The following is a 21,894-nucleotide window of genomic DNA, read 5'->3' on the forward strand; positions in this document are numbered from 1 at the left end:
GGAAAGGTGAGCTGAGCTAATGGAAAGGTGACGTAAAGGTGATGTAAAGGTGATGGTGAGGTTAAAATCTTTCTGGGGTAAAGAAGAAAAAAAAAAGAAAATAAAGAAAAAACAAGCTCCCAAAAAATTTCAAATTGTAAACAGCTGTTGAATCTGCACTCCACTTGAAATTCTTGAATCTAGTTTTCTATGTCTCTTTTTTTTGAAAAAAATTTAATTTGTTCTAATTTAATTTAATTTTGCTTTTATGTTTCTTTGCTTGTTTACAATATTGTTGATTATTTCACCAACTTTAGACCTATTTTCTTCCGAGCAATGTTAAAAACTCCTCTCTTGTCTTTTGTTGGTCTCTGAAGCATCCCAACATACAACTCGTAGTGGTTGAGCTTCCGGTCTTTTGTACTCCACGGCTCACCATGCACATGTGGGTTGCTTCAATCACCACAGCAACGCCACGAGGTTTTAAGATCTCACTCAATGCCATGGCAATTTGCTTTGTTAATCTTTCTTGAACTTGAAATCTTCTCGAGTACATTTCTGCCAAACGTGCCAATTTACTCAAGCCCAAAACTCTCTTGTTTGGGATATATGCAATATGTGCCTTTCCGAAAAAGGGAACCAAATGGTGTTCGCACAACGAGTAGATTTCAATATCCCTCACTATAACCATTTCGTCGTGATCCTCTTCAAAAACAGCTCTTTTAATAACATCTCGAATGTTTTCCTCGTACCCTTTAGTGAAATAGAGCATGGCACGAGCATACCGCTCAGGAGTTTCAACCAATCCTTCACGAGAAGTATCCTCGCCAAGTTCCTCCAAAATAATCTTAACAGCATCCGATATCCTCTTTTCTCTTTGAGATGCCTCTTCAGGAGTTTGGTCAATTCTCGATCGTGCACCACGTGATGGCCAAGATAAACCATCAGAGTCAATAGGAGCACGCAAAATCAATGGCGATGCTGCACGTGTTTGAAGTGGGGTACCGCTACTGAGATTAAGTTGCGATGGAGTTGACATGAGTTTTGATCTCTTTATAGGATGGATCGCTGCAGGTGCCGCATATGTGCCATTGGAGTTGGAGCTGCCAGCACTCTCTATTTGTTGTTGTTCTTGTGGTTGTTGTTGTTGTTCTTGTTGCTTAGTGATGTCGTTTTTATGAGGCAAATCCATTTTGCTTTCTTCAGCCAGTTGTGACATTGAGTATAGAAACGGGGTGGACAAAAAAAGAAAAAAAAGACAAAAAGTGAAAAAGAATAATTTGAGGAAAACAAACGTAATCAAAAGAACAAGAAGGGACAAAGATGAAAAATGTTGTTCTGTTAATTCTTGTTCTCGAGAATGGTCCGTTAAACGGTGATGCCTGATGAACCTTATCTGCGGACCCGCAGTGAAAAATCAAAAAAGAAAAAAAAAAAAAAAAAAGAAAAATTCATAATGGACACTACCAATTACTCACAGATCGATAATCTTCTCACATTCCCTTCACCCTTTGTTTTCTTGCGTATACTAGTTTGACATTTCCAATCTTTGTGACTCCCTCTTCTCTTCCTACAATCCTTTTTCCTTCCTCTCTAAACCACAAGAACTTTTTTAAAAAAAAAATAATAGCTTATATTCAACAAGAAGATGAAATTTCGTTAGCTCTTTTTCCCATACGAATTCACAAACTAATAAAAATAAAAGTAAAAGAGGACAGAAAAGAAAAAAAAAAAAAAGAAACAAAAAACCAAACCTTAGGAATTTTAATGCTAATAAAATGAGCTATATTCACTGCATAAATGGGTTCAACACACGAACAGTCAAACAGGGTAAGGTCATTCCTATTTCTGCTCTGAGTAAAACTGGAACTTCGGTCAACTCTCTAATAACTTGAATGTTTGAGTCACCCTCGCGTCTAGTCTCTATGTCCTGTAAGTATGGAGCAAGACCGGCAGAAGCATTTTTATTTTGGCCACGACCTTGAATATCACTAGAATCAGCAATGATTGAAGATGAGTTTGTTCGAGCATTGTGAGGAATGTGTGCATGCGTTGGTGATGCAGGCATCGATTTTGTAAGCACTTCTCCTTTTAGTGATGATGCGGAAACAGCATCACCATCATTGTATTGTTTTGCTTTAACTGATGGGACTCTTAGAACTGGCGGATCTAAATTCATTTTCCTCAATTTTTCACTTAGTGACTCCGTAGTTATACTACTTTTCTCCAATACAGACTTGTTCTGTATTTTAGCTGCCTCGGCCGAAGATGTCCTATACTTGTTCTTGATTGAGTTTCTGTACGACATTGACGATTGCTCATCTGGTGGAACATATGTTGCAGAGTCAACACCCTTCTCCCAGTATAATTCCAATATCCTATTCAGTTTATCAAATTCGGCTTTCGCCAAAGGCAACTGATCTCCGTGTACCCTTTTTTCTACACCAAACTCAGGGATGAATACATCAAAAGAAGACTCATAAACTTGCAAAACAGTTCCCATGCACAACACTTGTCCAGCACTTTCACTAATATCATTAATCGTTTGCGAAAGTAACAAGTGTATAGCCTGTTCTTGAGCATTTGCAGCACAATCTTTTTTGAAATTACAATAATCTGCAATTGCCTTTAAAGAGTCAACGTCTTTTTCTTCTTGCTCTTTTGAAAGCACAGCTTTCAATTGCCTATGAACAATCAAATCGGCATAGCGTCTTAAAGGCGCTGAAAAATGCGTATACAATGGAAGATTCAAATAGTAGTGGCCATAAGTATCTGGATCCTGTTTTCCAGCAACATAGTATTTTCCTCTAGACATACACTTGTAGAGTAAAATCTCCACACACTGTCTTTTAACTGGATCCTCTATCTTCAATAACGAGTTTTGTAAAGTTGCTGCATTGGTGGTATCAATCTTGAATCCCAAATTTGTGGCTTTTCTTACAAATGTCTCCATCTTTTGCAATGTTGGTAATGCTTGGCGACGCAAAAATGCCTTGTTGCCCAACCCAACCTGTATTTTTGCCGCAATTGCCGCATTCACCTTGTAGCTAATCTCGGAGATTATATCGAGTGCCAAACTATCATCAAATACATTCAAGCTCAATGCAACTTTTTCGTCATCCAATTGGTTCAACAATGTCAAATTGGGTGAAGTTCCCAAGTCTCTATTTACCAAACGATGACGACGGAACTCTTTGGCAATCAAGCTGAAAGTCTTGATATAGTCGCTAGTTGCTGAAGAAATGGATTCGACAGGTTTATTGCTCAAAATTTTGTTAAAGTCTTGGTAGCTAACAATTTGTTTGGGCACAATAACAGACTCGTGGATGAACAAGTCTTCAACTTCGAAATTTGTTGTATCAATCTCGAATACAACCGAAATCGCAAGGTTTTTTTCATTCTCGCGAAATGAGATTGCCTCGTTAACTTGCTTTGGATACAAGTGTACTGCTCTTTGTGGTAAAAACACTGAAGAAGATCTCTTTTTCGATTTACGATCCAAAAACGAACCTGGCTTGACATAATATGCGATATCGCAAACATGAAAACCAAGTTCAATCTTGGTGTTGGAAATACGCTTCACGTGCAATGAATGGTCGACAAAATCACCAGTTTGTGAGAATGCAATTATATAGTCGTTCGAGTACTCAACTCTACTTTGACTAGCCTCAGCCTTGGAAAATTCCGGTTCAGCCAAAGGCAACTCATAATTGGCAGTTTGTTGTGTTGCCACTTTACTGTCATTTTCATTGTCTTTCTCATTGTCATTTTCAATATTCTTATTTCCATTTCCTATCTTGTTGGCTTCTTCAATTTCAGTATCAAATTCGTTTTCTTCGGGGTACTCGTCGCAAAGGAAATTATTGTCCCTCAAAATCGAATCAATCTCAGTCTCTGAGCTCTCAACTTTACCCAATCTATTGACCAAAGTACCAAATGGGTGTAATGAAGTAATCGGCCATCTCTTGATGGAAGCAACAAATAATTGATCCGCATATTTTTCATGATTCTCTACAAAGTCACGAGGAGCTTGCTCTGTTGGAATAGCAATAAGAGGCACCTTCTTATCCGTTGGTTTGAACCATACAATTTTGGGTGCCTTTGGCGTTTGCACTGAAGGCTCGTTCCCAGACTTGCGGTCTCTAGCGGCTTGTGCAGCTTGTGCTGGTCTTAATAATCCCAATGTACCGGCAAACAATTGACCAGGAATACGATCCACAACTGCCACAACATGACCTGCATATAGTGGTTTAACATCATCGTTGATTTCTTCTTCTTCAACTAACAACAATGATTGACCTTCAACTTCAACATCGTCGTTCTTCTTCATTGTAGGTCTTTGTTTAAGCGAGCCTCTTCTTCCAAGTGACGACTCGTCATCCTTGTCGTTGTTATCATTGCTGCCACTAGCGTTTGGGCTGGTGGTGCTAGTCCCAATCGTTGGAGCAGAAGTAGCATCGTTGTGAATATCATCATTCAATGGTCTGGTATTGTGGTCTTTTCTTCTCTTTTTTTCTTCCTTCTCCTTCTTTGATTCCCACACTTCATCCACAATCAACAACTCAACCGCAACCAAGTCTCCTTCCAATGCTCTATTCCGGTCCTTTGAACCGCAAATGAAAATATCTGCATCTAACAAACCATCGGTGGAAACGTACGCATCTGATCTATTTTTTTTATTGACTCGCAAGGTACCAGTAACCAAGCGACCTTCATTGATCAATTCTGGCAAAGAAGATTGGGGCAAATAAGGTGCAAACAATGACTTACGACCATTATTACCTCCGGAATTTTGACCATTTGGTCCACCAAGACTTCCGCCTTGTCCTCCTTGGCCGCCATTACCACCTGATGAAGGAAAAAAGTGTGAAATGGACGAGATGGAGGAGTTGCCTCCATAAGAGCTGTGTCTCGGTCTATGGCCAGGCACAAATCCGCTTCCCCCATTTCCACCAGGTGGTTCTAAAGTTGATGATTGTCTTTGATGGTGACTTGCCATTGGGTGTAATTGATTTGTTTGTAAAGGCTGTTGTGGTGATTGTTGTTGAGACCTCCAGTTTTGATTTATACCATCTGCATTACGTGACGCGGTTCTGTAATGCGACGACCTTCTATTGTGGCTACCTCCCCCGCCACCACGTTCGGGAGATTGAGTAACACTGAAATTTGGTGCTGGTGGTAATAAGCTATCGTTTGCAGGAGGTTGGTTAGGAAATTTAAAGGGTTGTTGCTGCTGCTGTTGTTGCTGTTGTTGTTGTTGTTGTTGTTGTTGTTGTGGGTGTTGTGAGGTGACTGATGACCGTGCACGATTGTGACCAACATAAGGTACTGATGGAGATGCTGGCGTAGTAGCGGTTGTGGTAGTCGTAGAAAACAGAGTGTGTGCGTCTTGTGCATCGGGTGGGAATTTGAAAGCGGGAACTCTATCTCCACCATCTCCAGTCAGTCCCACTGTTTGTGCCAGTTGTGCCGTAGGACTCGAACTTAATCTTGTAGTTCTTTGTTGGTCGGCAGCAGCAATTGCCTCATTTAAAGCCAAAGAATGTCTTCTTGTATGGCCATGAGCAGTGCCTCCCGTGGACCCTGTTCTTCTATGTGCGTTGATTGATGAGTTTCTAGAGTGTGATCCGCGGTTTCCGTAGCTAGGCAGTGACTGGTATAGGTCATCATTATAAGCAGTTTGTGGTTGCTGTTGTGGGTATTGATAGGTCTGGTGACGTCCCCCGTGTTGTTGTTGCTGTTGTTGCTGTTGCTGTTGTTGTTGTTGCTCTAATATCTGCTTTTGTTGAGCCTGAACTTGGTCCAACTGACGTTGTAAGTTATATTGCTCAACCATAAGAGTAGTCAATTCGGAAGGTGATCTTCTGTGCGCAACGTGCAAATTCTTTCCTTTTTTGCTGGAGACCCGTTCTGGAAAACCAGTGATATTATCCCCATTGAATGGAGCTCGTCCCTGATCATATGGGTTGTTATCCTTGCTACTGTTGTTGTTGTTGCTGTTGCTACTCATAATGTGTGTGTCGAAGAAAGTCTTGTCTAAATCAAGAGAGTGTACTTAAATGGTGGGGAATGGGGGTGTAAAAGGGGGGGTGGCAAAAATTGGAAGACGAAAGAAGAAAATAAATTTCAAAAGGGAAAGGATTGATTGATTTGACAGATTGAAAACTGTAAAGCTTAGTGTTAAATAGTTGATAGTAAAGAATGCTCCGAAAAGATAATTGTAATTTTAAAAGTGGTAGTGGTGGTAGTGGTGGTGCTGATACTAATGCTGGTAATGTTATTGATGTAGTTGTTGCTGTTGTTTATAATTATTATTATCAGAAATGAATGATGGTATCTAATTGAATTGGCTCAGTTGAGCCTGTGTGGTATTCTTGTTGATGGTGGTGTTTGTTTGTTTGTTTGTTTTTTGTATGGACAAGGAGTGTGGGTGGTTGTAAAAATGTGGATATATGAAAAGTATCCTTGGAGACGAAGGAGAAAGAAAAGGATAGAAAAGAAAAAAAAAACCCTTGAAGCTAAATTTGTTCGTTGAGTCAGCAATTTTTTTTTTTTTCTTTTTTGCAAACAGTGTGAAAGATTGTGTGAGGGTGCGTGCAGTGCGGGTTACTAGGATGGAAGAGACAAGGGGAAGGGGGTGAAGAGAGAGGAACAAAAGGGTGAAATTTACAAAAATAGCACACAGACACACAGACAGCACAGACAGCACAGACAGCACAGACATCATATAAAATAGTTAAAAACACACGCCAACATTTGCTATTTAAAGATACGTATCGGTGAATCTTTACTCTACATATACACCCTATGAGTAAGAGACATGAAGTAGGGGGGAGTTAGAGGGCGGGATGGCCAAGATGGAAAGGTACTGTGAAGTCTTTTCCATCAAAGTGATACTGTAATTATTTTTGCAAATGATTCAGCACCACTTCCTCATGTCGAAATTGACTGATGTTGCAAGGATTTATATAAAGCAACTTATTCAGTTCTTTGCTTGTCTTTATGTGTTAGTCGGTTTCTAAATTGAAGAAAGAAAAAAAAAAGAATAGAAAGAGCCAAAAGAAAAAAAAAAAAGAAAGGAAATCAATACTGATAATCAAGAAATTTCAAAGATAAGCGTGGTTGCTCACTCCGATGATTTTTTTTTTTTAAAAAAAAGGGGGAATTGCGACTAAGTAAAGAGCAATGTAAAAAGGTAATTACGAGTTGACGTTCTAGACAGTTGAACTACTGTTTTGTTTATTGTTGTGTAGATTTGGTATGTTTTATGGTTCATTATTTGAAAATTGTTCATTCTTGATGTTGAAAAAAGAATTATTATTTTTTTTTTTTAATTTTGTAAGAGTTTGTTGCAAATTTTTTGGCATTAAGAACAACAACTCTAATTTGGTGACGAATACTTTTTTTTATACACTTTACAACAACAAAGCTACTTAACATGCGCTATATAGTTTTTTTTTTTCAGAAAAAGTAAAACACGCTATCAACACACCGAACCAAGTGAGATTTTTTGAATTTGGAATGTAATATTCATCAACTTCTTCATCTCCACCAACTTTTACGTAAAAATATTTATTAAAAGAAAACAGAGTAGAAAAAAATAGTAGAAAACTAAAAAAAAGTGCGAGTATAGATACCCACTACATTTATTTTTCAACAAGTAGGGCGTGTAGCTCAGTTGGCAGAGCGTTTCCTTAGCATGGAAAAGGTCTTGAGTTCGATTCTTAACTCGTCCACATTTATTTTTTTATTTGAATATTCACTTTTCAGTATATCTCTAAATAACTATTATATATAATGGTTACAAGAGATTAACTTTTGAGATTGTATAATACATATTTTTTCAAGAATTTTTTTTAACTTTTTATTTAACGGAAGCTATGATGTATAGGGTTTTCGTTCTCTTTTCTTTTTTATTTGTTTTGGTTTAATTATTTTGTTACTTTAATCTCTGGTTCTCTATCTATATACTTTTATATTTCCCTTCGTTTTACTTCATTTTTCTTCTCTTCTCTTTGTATCCACTCTTTTTTATTCCTTAATACTGTAGCGTGTCTCATTTCTCTACTTTGATGCTAGGCTTAGTTTGAACGAGGTACATGTACCATCGCCCAATACAACGTTTGTTTGCGCAGTTGATCCACTACCTGAACTGGAGCCAAGACACCAGTCAAAATTGCCATCGTATCCAATATTTCCTTCTTCAATTTGAAACTGTGTTTGCAAAGAATCGATGGACGAATTACACGTGAATGCATTATTGTTTGTCGCGTCTAATCCACAGTTACCCTTTGAAGATGTAATTGAAATCAAACTATTACCACCAGATGCTGTAGATTCTCTAAATTTGTAAGTGGCACAGGTACCAGACGTATAGTACTTCCCGTTGGAGATTAAACATCCTGGTTTCCCTGACAAGTCAATATAGCCAGAAGAAGGTACTCCAGTTGGCGTTATGGAATCAGTATTAGTATTAGTATTAGTAGTAGTCTTGGTGGTAACAGTGGTGCCCGTTCTTGTGGTTGTTGGATTGGATCCGCTTCCAGACTTGGGTGGGAAGAGAATACCCGAGGCTGGACAGTTGGAATTGGACAAGGGTGCAATAGGCACAAAGTTGTTTTGCAATAAGGAACCTTTGATATGATGAAAGTACCATACTTCACTCAATGCATTATTACGGTCACACTTGAAATACACATCTTGTCCGAAATTCGAGCTGAGCGCACTTTGAATCTGTTCCTTAGTGTATGTCTTTGAGTTGGATGGAGTGATTCCTGCCTCAACTAGCCATTTGTAGGTTGGCAAGTTTTCGAATAAATTGTACAAGATAGAGTAGTAGTTGTAAACGTTTTCATGGGTCTTGAAGTCTGGATAACAACTTGCCTTTATGGTGTTAATACATGTCCCGTGCTTATTCCATTCATGCGCCCATAACGAGTGATCATTACCATTGATGTCTTTCCACACAGTGTTCAAGTTATTGTACAACGCCTCATCATCGAAATCATCCACCAAGATACTTTGAATGGTACTACCATCATTGGCAATCGTGTCTGAGTTATCACAAAATTGCTCATATGTACCATCACAATTATCTGGCCAAAGACCATGCAAGGTGAACAAATCCGACGGACCGGTGGCGGGAGAATAATCCCAAAATTGTGTTTGCAACATAATTCCACCAGGGGCTTCAAAGCAACACGACGCTGCGTTTGATGTTGAGCACGATTCAGGTGAGTCTGAAGGACATGTATTGGTAAAGACTGTTTGGGTAGCACAAGAGTGGACCAAGTAATAAGCTATAGCTAAGAGTATATGTATCATGATCCTCCTCTTCTTGTTTTTCTTGTTTTTCTTGTTCTTGTTTTTAATCTTTTTTATAATTTTGGAAAACTCAATTATGTATTTACTTTTGGTTCTTTGAGTATTTTTTTTTTAAATGTTCTTTTAAATGAAGATGTTACTATGAATGACTTCTTGGTGCTTACTCTTATTTCCGTTAATAGTGTTTTTGTAAAAAAAAAAAGGAAAAAAGGAAAAAAGAAAATGATAATGGTAATTGATATCAATCTGGTTTCTGGATATTATACATCCTATTTATATTGTTGACGAAAAGCAAGAGAGTATTGTTTGCAATTAAAAATATAGAAGAATGAACAAGAAAAATAAATGTATTCTATTGTTACTCTTACATATTAATAACCCTTTATCTCTCTTTCTCGCCGCCCCCGTGGTCTAGCGGATATATTGTTTATCGTTGACTGGTATCAACGCAACTCGTTAGTATTTTCTTTATTATTTTTTTTATTATCTTTCAATTTTGTGTGCTTTATTTTCACTTTTCCCGAGTTCTATCGCTCTGTCGTTTAAATAGTTGGTTTGCATTTCTTTTGCTTCTTATCAAAATAATAACAATAATGATAATAGTAATAATGATACAAAGAAAAAAAAAAGGATGCATAAGACAATGTGAGAGAGTTGTTCACCAGCGCAGACCCAATGAGAGGTTAGACTAGATTAGACTAGTTTAGCTTAAATCAGCTTAAATAAGCAAGTACATCAGTAGCAAAAGAAAAGATAAATTATGATTTGATCAAAGGTGTACGGGTCTGTTGATTTATACGCATATCTATATGATAGCAAATAAGTCACGTGACTTGGAAGAGAACTAACTGAAAGCTTTGTTGAGAACATGTTTATAAGTAAAGTTTGCCCCCCCAAAAAAAAAATTCTTAAAAAGTAAAAATGAATACACTTATCCACACCTTATCATTATTATAGATCCTAGTAGTTATAATTGAACAAAATCATGTTGACCTCCTACACACATTTTCTTCGTCTATGGATCAAGATCTGGTATTCCTAAATTGCAATGCAAAAAGAATAAAAAAAATATAAAGTAAGCAGAGATTAATATACGCGTCTTACTGTCAAAAGTTGTAATCTATATTGGTGTGCGGCGCGGTCACACAAGTGTCAATTATCAAGAAAAAGATCTTTGAACCAGGAACGAAGAGAAACAAAGAAAGAGAGAAAGAAAAAAAAAAAAGAGGAAAATACAAAATACTCCAAAACAAAAACATTCAAGTACAGCTAGCTCTATTGGAGATTTACATCTATTATTTACTATTTACGCCTTTTTTTTTCCTCAATTAAATTTATAAACACAAGCTGTTAACATATAATGATTTGGCTTTCAGAACGACAAAGTATGTATAGAAGATAGAAGAGAACCAATCTCTTATCAATTATCCGAAATTTTGAAGTAATGAAACTAACCTATATAAACTAGAATTTGGAGTGGGGTTCACGGCAGGTGGTATTTTCTTCTTTTTCTTTGGAATAATGACATTCTTTGACTCGGGGTTCTTGGCATTGGGCAATCTCTTATTTATTATTGGACTTATCCTTATTATTGGGCCACAAAGAACAGTTGCCTTTTTCACCAGACCCACAAAGATTAGAGGCACGGTGGCGTTTGCTGTGGGGATCATTTTAATCTTGATGAAGAGATCATTTATTGGATTCATAGTAGAGGCATTTGGTATACTCGGATTGTTTGGTGATTTCTTTGGAACAATTGTACAATTCTTAAGGTCTATCCCTTATATCGGAGATGTATTGAGCCATCCCTTTATTGCCCCAACAATTGACCGATTAGCTGGTATTAATAACACATTGCCTGTATAAGCAAAAAAAAGAAAGAAGAAAAGACAAAAAAGCAAACAAACAAATTGAGAAAAAAAAACAACGAGAAATACATCCTTTATCAAGATTTGTCGATTATACATACCTGTAACTATATGGAGAGCATTTATATACTTAATACACATTTTTGCTTGTGAAGAGAAAGTACATTGCATTAACAATACTTAGCAATGTAATTACATATATTCCTTAGTATATGCTTCCTTATTATTCTATTTTTCTTATTATTTTGATTTTGTTATTCTTTTCTTTCTTTTTTGATAGAGTTGGAAAAAAAGAGCCAAGTATATTCATTTACAAATTTTTTTTTTTTAAGATATGTACATCCAATTTGGACTTTCAGATCCATTAGTACTTGTAATTGACTTGTATAGAGTTATACATAAAGAGAGGCTGGAATTGTTATACTACTTTATATTAGACTACAGAATTCCAGCAAATTAACAAACAAGAAAAAGTCCCAGATAGTTTAGTGGCTAGAATTACCGCTTGTCGCGTGGTAGACCAGGGTTCAATTCCCTGTCTGGGAGATTTTATTTTTTTGGCTCTTTATTAATCCGTTTTTATCTTTTCCATTTTAGTATGGATTTGATTTGATTTTTTTTTTCTTTTCTTCTTTTATTTCTAACATGTGAGTAAATTGTTTCTTTTAATTCAAAAATGCAATATCTTTTATCATATTCGAAACTGAATAATACTCTGCAGATACGCTTTTTTCATCACAACTTTTGGTTGTCTATATCTTTATTATTGAATAAATGCATTTTTTGGATTATTTGAAATTCTTTTTTAATTTTTATTCTTTCCATTTTGCCTCAATCATAGTAATCTCTCTCTCTCTCGTAGTAAGATTTAGAATTGTTTGCGTGCACATAAGAAAAGGAAGAGAGAAAAAAAAAAGACGATGCAGAGGAACTTGGAGAAATATTGAGATTGAGATTGAGATTGAGATAAAGCGCGAAGAGAAATTAAAAGATGGATACGCTCTCGATGAGGGTCGAATTGTTGTTTCTGCACTTTGAAGACTTACACCAAGCTGGTAGTTATTTTTGCGATCCATTATAATGGCTGGAAATAGAAGGGAAGAAATTAAAAAGAAAGAGGCTCTTCAGGCCAAGTTTCAATTGAGCATGGCTCAGAATAATGCGCGAGCCATGTCATGGCTTACTCCATCTGCTAGTGCAACATCTGCATCATCCAGTACTAAACCTATTTCTGGAAATACTGCAAACACAAGCAAAGTACCTGGCTCTAACGAGAATATAGATGATTCAAACGATGAATTTATGAATCTACGGGTGATACCACCAGGATCCGGCCTCGGAAGCACGAAAAGTACTCAACGAATAGGAGATTTCTTCCAGCAATTTAACACTGATCCAAATAGTAACAAATTAAAGAATAAGGATAACACAAATAATAATGCTGTGGGTGATGTACGACGAAATGGCGGAAGTGCCGGGAATTCCGGAAGTGGTGGAAGTAGAGCTATGAATGCATTGTTGAATAAGATGAGGAATGAAAATAGGGAGAAAATTAAACAGAATCAAGATCATAACATTAGTACCAAAAAAGGGACAGTGGTGGGCAATTTAACTAGCGGAGGAAGAAAAGCATTAAAGACTGGAGATACAAAATCGGCCAAGAAGGGTACTGGGTTCCATACAGGTGGGATGAATGGCGATAATGACTCGGATTCTGATCCTGATATGGATGCATTGCGAGCGCGCGCAAGTATCAAAAAGAATGCGAGCATGGGACGAGTTGGAAAGAAAGCAAGACCATTTTGAATATTTTTGAACAAGATGATTGAATAAAGGATGAATAGATTAGGAGCTCTTCATTTTCAAATATTGATGAGACAAGTGTTGGTGAGTACATGATGAACGAGATGTTGCATGTTTTGAGTACGTGGAAAGAAACGTATATCAAGTATTGCTTAACAGTCTTTGCCAGATTCTATAGACTCGTATAGAAATGTACAATAAACACACATGATTAAAGACACCATCAATAGCAAAGCATAATTGAACTCTGCACTCAAGTGTACCTGGAATGACTTGCTCAAAGTATATACATATATATATATATATAAATCTCTATCTCTCTTTAATAATACTTATATAAAACACAAACTATGGAATAAAAAATACAAGAAAACAATTAAAAAACAAAAACAAAAACAAAAAGCAAAATCAAATTGAAACTCTCAACGAAACTTAAACTGAAGCAGGAAAGTAAAAAAAAAAATAAACAATAAAATAAAATTAGAAAAAAAAAGGTAACTTGACTGGAGAATGAACAAAAATTCATCATCATAATCCCAATTTATCTAATAATGGATACCAATACACTTTGAAAATTGGGCTTGAAATCAGTCATTGCAATTGAAACACAAACTAGGAATAATAGTAAAAGCTACATTCTTTCACTTTTTTTTTTCTTTCTTCCTTTCTCCCCACACCAGTCCCCTTTCTGGGAAAAAAAATTACTTGAAACATTTTCTTTTTTTTTTCTTTTGCCGCCATCATTTCTCTTTGTCAAAGGCCAGCACTCACCAAAAAGCAATGATTATACAACTCTTCTCCTCTTACTATCTTCATCACTAGATTGTGAACTTCTCTCTTCCCGAATCAGCGAAGACAAATACAATGGTGTCTTGCTCTTGTCGTGTGCATTATTTGAGCTGTTCAAGTGCGGGGAAACTTTCCCCATATCTGTCTCTATTTTCAGCTCAGATGATACGTCGGCCATAGTCTCTCCTCCACCTTTATCTTTTGTTTTATAGTTGTCTGAATCATCTAGCATCGAGGTAACAGAGATCTTTTTGTTTGGTTTGGTTGTGCTGGTCATAGTATTACCACTATTATTGATATTACCCGTACTGATTGTAGCATCAATAGTGTTGCTTGGTGCATTTGATAATGGCGATTTTGGCTTATTTTGATTGGGAGTAGGAGGTCTTGGCGATTGTTTCATCATGGCACTATTAGAACGCTGTAACAGTGGTGGAAGAGTGTACAGCGAAAATGATCCGGAATAAGCCAGCTTGAAATAAGATTGCTGCAGAGAAGTAGGTCCAGTATGCAAAGGTGATTGTGGTGTATTTGTTCTTTGATCGTCAAAGGATATAGCAGTAGTGTTTGTTGTATTAGACGACGTGGATGTTGACGATTGAGAGTATGGATTGCCAATCATAGTTTGTTCATGTGGTGCTATTGAGATCGAACTCTTGCTGCTATTATATGCTATGGAGCCAAACGAAGATGTCCTGTATGGAAACAGGTGCACTGAGGAGATCGAGGATCCATTGGAAAAAATTGATGTTGACGATGATTGTGATGCCACAGATCCTGCAATGGAGTTGATCATACTATCTGTTCCATTACTGTGATGACGCGATGGTTGAGTAAATTTACCTGCTGAATGCACTTCAAAAACTGAGGGGCGCAATTTCTCATGGAATGAACTAATCGAAGATTTTTTGAATGGATTTGATGGGGAAGTTGATGAAGCTGATGGTGTTCTTGAACACGTCGTTGTTGTTGCTGTCGTAGCAGCAGCAGCAGTAGCTGCCGTTGTTTCTGGCAACGTTTGCAATGGTGGTAGTGTTGTTGCATGGCGAGCTTCTCCTGTTGTTGTTGTTGTTGTTCTTGTTGTTGATGATGATGATGCTAAAGTGGACGCTTGTGCTTGACCATGAGTTTGAGGGTTGGTGATTCCGTTGACTGGAGTATGGTTATTTGTATGTTCAACAGCATTAGCAGTGCTGCTCCGCCGTTGTGGGATTGGAGCCAAGAGAGGGGTTGCAGATGAATTTTTTCTCGATGAATTTGGCGGAGAAGCTAGGAGCGTTGCTTGTGATGATTGCGACGACTGAGACATTTTCATTGTGGCAATGCTTGGTCTCAGGCTTGAAAAACGCGAGAGAGACAAAGACAACGATGCTCCTGATGGCACACTAAATGAAGATTTGGGGTCAACGGCACTCATTCTGGCTGATAGTCTCTGACTACCATCATAATGCTGTTGTTGTTGTTGCTGCTGCTGTTGTTGTTGTTCATTGAATTGCGATGGTGGTGGTGGTGTGGGTTTTTGCTCTGTCACTGAAGCCGGTGGTGCAGGTGCTAAAGGGTCATAAAATAGAGATGGGTTTCTCTGTCTTGAAGCGGCATCCTGGTCCCAAACTTTCCTGAAATGTAATCCTGATTGGCTCAAGGGAGATCGTCTTCGAACTGGGTCATTGCTGGTAGACGAGGAAGGTGATTTCCGCTGAACTGGATCTATTGGAGACTCTCTCTGTACATGAGGTGGTATGGCCGAAAGCCTATGCGTATAAGTTGGTTGCAGTGTTTGGCTTGGTTGTGACTGTTGCAGATAAGAGTATGTCATTGCTTGCGGTTCTGAGTTATTTCTTCCGTCATGATAAGAAGAAGATCCATATTGGTGTTTTGGGCCTTCTACTGGTGGATACGATCCATATGAGCGGAGTGGAGGTGGTTGTTGTTGTAGCTGCTGCTGTTGTTGTTGCTGTTGTTGCTGTTGTTGCTGTTGTTGCTGCTGCTGCTGCTGCTGTTGTTGTTGTTGCTGCTGCTGCTGTAGATGTTGCTGCTGCTGCTGTTGTAAATGTTGTTCCTGCTGTTGTTGTTGTTGTAGATGTTGTTGCTGGTAAGTTGGTATGTCACTGGGTACCAGAAGTGGACGGTTAAATGGCGGTCTTGCAATTTCCACTGCCTGTGGTGGTCCATGACTTAAATGTGGAGGAGGCGCAGGTGAATAATAGTATTGTGGCTGTTGTGGCTGTAGTGGTTGTTGTGGTTGTTGGTGTTGACTTGTCGGCACTTGCTGGTAGAATATGGGTTGTTGAGTTACTGGGTCGTATCCGTAAAAGCCGCCGGCATATGATTGTTGTTGATGTAGTTGTTGGGCATATTGATGATGCATGTAGTAAGGGTCATGTCCAGTTTGCGGGAGTGAATTGCTTCGCACTTGGTATGATGTGTCACCAGTATAACTATGATGATGGTGGTGGTGATGGTGGTTTCTTGTGTCGTGGTTTGAGCTTGATCTTCTCTTGATATATATCAATGAGTTTTCATCACCTTTTTTGAATTTCCCACTCAGATGTTTAAACTCCCATATTGGTGGTACTTCTTTTTCAACTGAATTGGGGTCGGAGCCTGGGATGCTCTGTATCAGATTACCATATGCATCTGTTGTACCTGCCAAGCCACTATTATTGATATTATTATTATGATTACTAAGATCGTTGTTAATGTTGTTGTTGTTGTTGTTGCCGTTAAAGTTGGGATCGGTAACTTTGTGGAAACCATACATGTGCAATTGCCGTACAAAACTTGCAACGTTTCCATGCTTGAAATATCGAGTTAGACAGTTGGCAAACTCTTTACCTGGATATAGTGAGAATGTGTTTTGCTCGGGGTTGTTGGTGCTCCACCAGATCAAGTTGTCGAGACTTGGGTCGCTCAACATTGTGTATAGTTTATGTACAAATGCATTCTTCTTTACGCGTGGTGGCACAGGAGCAAGTTCTTCTCCTTGACTTTTCCTTGTCATGTTGTTTAAGGAAAGGAAAGAAGGATGGACGCGAGGGTTAAAAGACTTGGTTTTCTCTTTGTTGTATATGTATATGTGGATATAAGTTTCTTTTTTTTTTTGTTTTCGCCAAAAGTGTTTAATAAATAAAGATGATTGATATCTATTTGTGGAATTCAAAAGAATTATAGTGAGGAAAACAAAAAAGAAAAAGAACAACAACAACAAAAAAAAAAAACAAATGATATAACAAAAATAAAAGATTCTAGTAAATAAAACCAATGGTTAATAAGTTGTCATGAACGTGGATGCTTGCAAGTATTGTGGGGGATGGATGAGAAGTGGAGATTTTCTTCTATTTTGCTTAAACTTTTCCTTTGAATCAGTTTCTTCCAATTCCTGTTGTCTTGTTTCTTCTAGTTTGAATCCAGTAGAATGAAATCAAAAAGTTTAATCAAGGTTTATAGTCTAATGTGTATAATAGACTGCAAAGTAGATGAAAAGACTTGATGAAGATGCAGATGCAGATGTTGAGATGGCAATGGTGAATATATCTGCAATGTATAGGTCCAAACCTCCTTGTTTCTCTTTCTATCTTTCCCTTATTTAAGTTTGTATATGTCCTAAGGAGTGGTGGAAATCTATTTGTCTCAACGGATATTCTTGTTAAAACCGTTGTTATTTTTTTATTTTTATCTTTCTTTCTATTTTCCAATCTTTCCTTCTCTTCTTTTGTTCTCACTTATTCTCTATTTCTCCCAGGGATTATGTAGAGTTATGTAGGTTGGGAGTAATTTGTGGAGTGTGCTTCGAATACTGTGGATGAAGAGAGGGCTCACTATAATTATTATTAATTATTATTGATTATTAATTTACTATTATAATCCACAATTATAATGTGAATGTACTCCCTTTCTTTTTTGGGCTGTTGGATGTTGGATGTTGGATGTTGATTGTTGGTTATTTCGCCAGTCTTGATAATAATATAATATAATATAATATATTATAATATATATAATGAAAAAATAAGCTTTATCCCTTAGACGATGATTTTGGAGTGGGGGAAAAAAAGACTGTGAAGAATGGTAGCAAAAAGTGCCTACTGTTTGTCTTTCCGTTTGTAGATGGAATGGAAGAAGGTTTGGTGAAAGAGGATGCTGAGGTTTAAAAAAGAAGGCAAGTTGGTGTTTTCTCAAGTTTCTGGTTTTTTGTTTCTTTCTTTCTTTTCTTTAAAAGTTTCTAATTTGTTTTTTTTAATTTTTTATTTTTTTAATTTTAATAAAAAATTCTCTTTCCTTCTTAAATAAATGGTTATTTTCTTAGGTGAATTTCCTGTATTGTGAAAAGTTTAAAGAGTTGAAATAATGAACTAGTAGTGGGAGTAGTAGTAGTAGTAGAGCAACCAGTAGATCCTTAATCTTTCTTTCGTACTGCCTACTTTTCCCTTTTTCACAGTGATTGAAGACTACAACTGTGCCTTTTTAGCCTCTGCAGAGTTATTGTCGATGTAAGGTTTGGAAATTTCAAACACAAATGTCTTTCTTTTTTTTTTTAAAAGCTTTCAAATTTCCCTCCTTTTTATTTGAAATAAATGAAAATGAAGAAAAAGAAAAAGACGGTAACTGTTGATTAGTCGCTTGGTAATGGTACATATTGCTTGTCTTTTTTTTTAACATCGTCAGCAGTATTTGGAAATAGTACATTGCAAATACTGCATTTTGCACACAGTGAGAGAAAGAGACAATAGCAAATAACCACTGGTGCTGTTTGGATAAAATAACTTTGGGTTTTTTGGAGAGGAACAATTTTTTTTGTGAAGGTTTAAAACTCGGTGTATTAAAACATCACAAAAACAAGGCAAAACTATTAATGAGGAACAAAAAAACCAAGACCACTTTCAAAAAAAGGGAAATATATAGAACAAAAACAACAGAGTAGAGAGTTTGAGTTTCAAGAGACATGGCAATAAAGACGAGACTAAGCTAAACGATGAATAGTGAATAGTAGATATCAATATTCCCGCTTTTACTATAAGATGGTACATGAAGGTGAGATTTTTTTTATTTCTATTTCCTTTGCCACTACTCTAAATTTTTGTATTCACTTTTATTCTATCAAGAATAAAGGTCCCTTTCCCTTTCCCTTTCCCTTAATCTTTCCCTCTCACTTATCCTTCTATTTCTCTCTCCGCATCCCGGGTATTTACACCCAAATTATATTTTCCAGCTCAAAGGCTTTTAATCACCAATGACAATTTTCTTTTCTTTCCAAATCACTTTTCTTCCCTTAGTTTTTCCAAATTTTGGTGATAAGCACAAGGGAATAAGTCTATTTTCCTTCTTCTTCTTCTTCCATTTATTTTTAGAAATTGAAGAAAAGGCTTGGGGAGAAGACTAGAGTGGGGAACTAAACTAAAAGATGAAGAATCTACTTTATTTTGAGAATTTGCTTCTAAATAATTTTTTAGTTTTCAAGTTTTCTGGTTTTTTCCATTTACATAAAAATAAATTCAGTCCCTCTTCGTTATCAGTTTTCTCCTCATCAAGATAAAGATTTGCTTTACTCCATCACAGTTGTGGTACAAACCAACAAATTATTTATTGTAAAAGTGTCTATGCAGAAGAGGTAAGTCCTTTCTACTCCCCCCCACCCACTTACCCCAACTCACACACTCTTTTCCCTACAATACAATAACAAAAATTTTAAAAAGAAAAAAAAAAGAATACAATAACCAGGAAAAACAATAGCTACATTATGACCTCTTGCAGAGTGCAACGATGAGGTATCTTTTTTGGTTTTTTTTGGTTTTTGGTTTTCTGGTAGAATATTTCCTTTTTTGTTACTTTACGTTGTTTATACCAACTGGTTCCTTTTTTTTAGACTCAATCGCTACTCTACTCGCTTCCCAATACTTTTAGTCTTGCCACTAGCTTTATAGCACTACCACGGTATGTCTTTGCCACTGACCACTTGCCACTACCTTCACCGATGCAACAACGTCAACCACAGCTAAAACTTTAGCTGTAAATGAATGTGCAGCAGCAGCAGTAGACTCTTTTTGGACTACTAACCGTTACTTTAAATATTTGTATGCAGTGTTTCCAAACCAACAGCTTGTTTATTAATTCTTTCTCACATTTGCTTTGTTCCGATTTGTTTGCTTATGCATAGTCTGGTGGTTATGAGATTCCATTATAAGTGTCATACCAAAAAAACTTTCTTCCTCATCCTCATCCTCACCCTCACCCTCACCCTCCTTGTCGTCGTCGTTGTTGTTGTTCTCGTCGTCTATTCAAGCAAAAAATAAAGAAACCAAAAAAAACAAGACCTAATTATACATGAGTGGCTTTGATCCTTATGGAAGTTTACATAAAACTTTTCTTGCTGAAGCAACACTTTTTTTTTCAAATATTCTTGTCTACATGGTACATGAGTATTTAATTCAACACTTACAACGGATGAAATTACAAACTAAAAAAAACAAAACAAATTAAGAGCAAGAATATGCTAGTGGGAATCATTTGAGTATAAGCAAAACAGCTGGAAATAAAGCATTTCGGAGGAACTTTCCATAATGAGAAAAGAAGAAGATTAAAAAGAAGAAGAGTGGGCAAGTATATAAAAAAAGAAAATTCACCCGTTGTGCATCTCCCTCTTCTCCTCCTATTTCTATACAAAAGAAAAAGCCCACCGATCGTAAATAGATCCCTAAACAGATTTCACAAAAAACGAAACAAAGAAAATGGAAGATGGAAAATATCTCCCAATGAATAATTAAAAAAGCGGAATAGAATGAAACGTGGTGACAACTTGCTGGGGACTTGGTGGAACATAGACAATAAGAGCCATCTCTTACTTTCTCTCTCTCTTACTCTTTCTCCACTCCACCTCACTCCAAAATCATCTTTCAAGTGATGAGTATGAGAATTCCGCACTTTACATCTCGAGTTTCTTTCTTTGTTTGTTTGTTTGTTTGCTTGTTTGGTTGGCAAATAAAAAACACAAACAAAGCTTCTTTCCACTCCATCAACCACCCATTATTATCCCTTGAAAGAAGAAATAAGTTCTTGTGGTGATGGTTTCCAGCACAAAAGCCTCTCAGTTGAAAGAAAAAGAAAAAAAAAAAAGAACAAAAATGAATTTTCTCATTGGCATTTTGGGTTATGGTTTCTTCAGGGAATCCTCGTAAAAAAAAACATAAAACATAAAACATAAAACAAATTTGTTTCTAGAAACAGCTAACAACAATCCACCGCCTTGTCTATATATTACAATAGGGTCAACCAACTTAGGTAACTTTTGGCTCTTCATTACATCTAATCAAAGTGTACAAAGAACTTGTAATCAAAAAAAGGAAAAAAATTGGAATTTTTTTTTTTTGCTATTCTGTTCTGTAGTTTTCTCTTATTCCATTTCCCACAATCCAAGTCGATCTTGAAACCTACCGGTTTAATTACTTGGTTGATATTGTTTCTCTGTTACTGTCTCTGTATTACTTCTTTATAGAACACACACATTCCGTATATGTCAAACGGATTATTAAGAAGGATGTCTAACAATAGAATGAAATAATAATAGTAATACAAAATGGAAAAGAAAAAAAATTCCGCAAAATAAGTGAACAAAAGCAAACTAAGTAAGTAAGAAATTGTAAAATTGACCCGAAGTTAAGTCGTTGGGCATCTCCATAAAAGGAATACAAGTCTGTCGTTTTTAATTTTACTGGTTTTAAGACAACAAGTTTATTTCTATTTTGAAAAGAAAACTAGGACTGTGAGTGGCTAGAGATTGTAAATTTTGATTTGTTCTTTTATTTCATATCAATTTTTGTGAATGAAAGAAAGATTGTTGGCAAAAAAAAAAAATTACGCAGATAAAGAAGTTATGAAGGAATTTGTTGTGTAGAACAGAACAGAAGAATAACATGTGCTCTTCCTAATGAAACCTTTAGGCTTCTAAATGTTGTCTAGGTTCTTCACATCCATTCTTCAAACTCGTGCAATATCCGTTTTATTTTTTTTATCCAACTTATCTTTTGAACCAATCCATTTGCTATTGTTCTTCACAAAGCCGGCTACTTGATTTGTTACCGATATGATGAAATACACTAGAATCATGGAAGCTAGAAACTGTGTTTGTTACACTAACCGG

At 36.6% G+C, this 21,894-nt stretch overlaps 6 protein-coding genes and 2 non-coding genes across 8 annotated transcripts; 4 read left to right on the plus strand and 4 right to left on the minus strand. All coding sequences in view use genetic code 12, as the record gives it.

Moving 5' to 3' along the window:
* Positions 1-298: 298 nt before the first annotated feature.
* Positions 299-1,198, minus strand: FOL2 (GTP cyclohydrolase I; the record flags this gene model as incomplete). The annotated part of the gene is made up of 1 exon (XM_001524951.2): positions 299-1,198. The coding sequence occupies one exon, from the start codon at positions 1,196-1,198 to the stop codon at positions 299-301; it is 900 nt and encodes a 299-aa protein (XP_001525001.2).
* Positions 1,199-1,768: 570 nt separating this feature from the next.
* Positions 1,769-5,989, minus strand: SSD1 (Translational repressor; the record flags this gene model as incomplete). Its single annotated transcript, XM_001524952.2, has 1 exon — positions 1,769-5,989. The coding sequence occupies one exon, from the start codon at positions 5,987-5,989 to the stop codon at positions 1,769-1,771; it is 4,221 nt and encodes a 1,406-aa protein (XP_001525002.2).
* A 1,653-nt stretch (positions 5,990-7,642) lies between these two features.
* Positions 7,643-7,715, plus strand: PVL30_004857. The gene has a single exon. It is a non-coding gene; the product is annotated as a tRNA-Ala (tRNA).
* Positions 7,716-8,043: 328 nt separating this feature from the next.
* RNY1_2 (T2 family ribonuclease) lies at positions 8,044-10,106 on the minus strand (the record flags this gene model as incomplete). Its single annotated transcript, XM_001524953.2, has 3 exons — positions 8,044-9,339; positions 9,390-9,397; positions 10,103-10,106. 3 exons carry the CDS (start codon positions 10,104-10,106, stop codon positions 8,044-8,046), a joined length of 1,308 nt encoding a protein of 435 aa, XP_001525003.2.
* Positions 10,107-10,824: 718 nt separating this feature from the next.
* GOT1 (Golgi Transport) lies at positions 10,825-11,169 on the plus strand (the record flags this gene model as incomplete). Its single annotated transcript, XM_001524954.2, has 1 exon — positions 10,825-11,169. The coding sequence occupies one exon, from the start codon at positions 10,825-10,827 to the stop codon at positions 11,167-11,169; it is 345 nt and encodes a 114-aa protein (XP_001525004.1).
* Positions 11,170-11,645: 476 nt separating this feature from the next.
* Positions 11,646-11,717, plus strand: PVL30_004860. The gene has a single exon. It is a non-coding gene; the product is annotated as a tRNA-Asp (tRNA).
* A 460-nt stretch (positions 11,718-12,177) lies between these two features.
* Positions 12,178-12,977, plus strand: PVL30_004861 (uncharacterized protein; the record flags this gene model as incomplete). The annotated part of the gene is made up of 2 exons (XM_001524955.2): positions 12,178-12,183; positions 12,285-12,977. 2 exons carry the CDS (start codon positions 12,178-12,180, stop codon positions 12,975-12,977), a joined length of 699 nt encoding a protein of 232 aa, XP_001525005.2.
* A 781-nt stretch (positions 12,978-13,758) lies between these two features.
* On the minus strand, positions 13,759-16,680 carry HSR1 (transcription factor Hsr1; the record flags this gene model as incomplete). Its single annotated transcript, XM_001524956.2, has 1 exon — positions 13,759-16,680. The coding sequence occupies one exon, from the start codon at positions 16,678-16,680 to the stop codon at positions 13,759-13,761; it is 2,922 nt and encodes a 973-aa protein (XP_001525006.2).
* Positions 16,681-21,894: the final 5,214 nt, after the last annotated feature.

The sequence above is a fragment of the Lodderomyces elongisporus genome, chromosome 6, assembly GCF_030384665.1.
Source record: "Lodderomyces elongisporus chromosome 6, complete sequence".
Lineage (NCBI taxonomy): Eukaryota > Fungi > Ascomycota > Pichiomycetes > Serinales > Debaryomycetaceae > Lodderomyces > Lodderomyces elongisporus.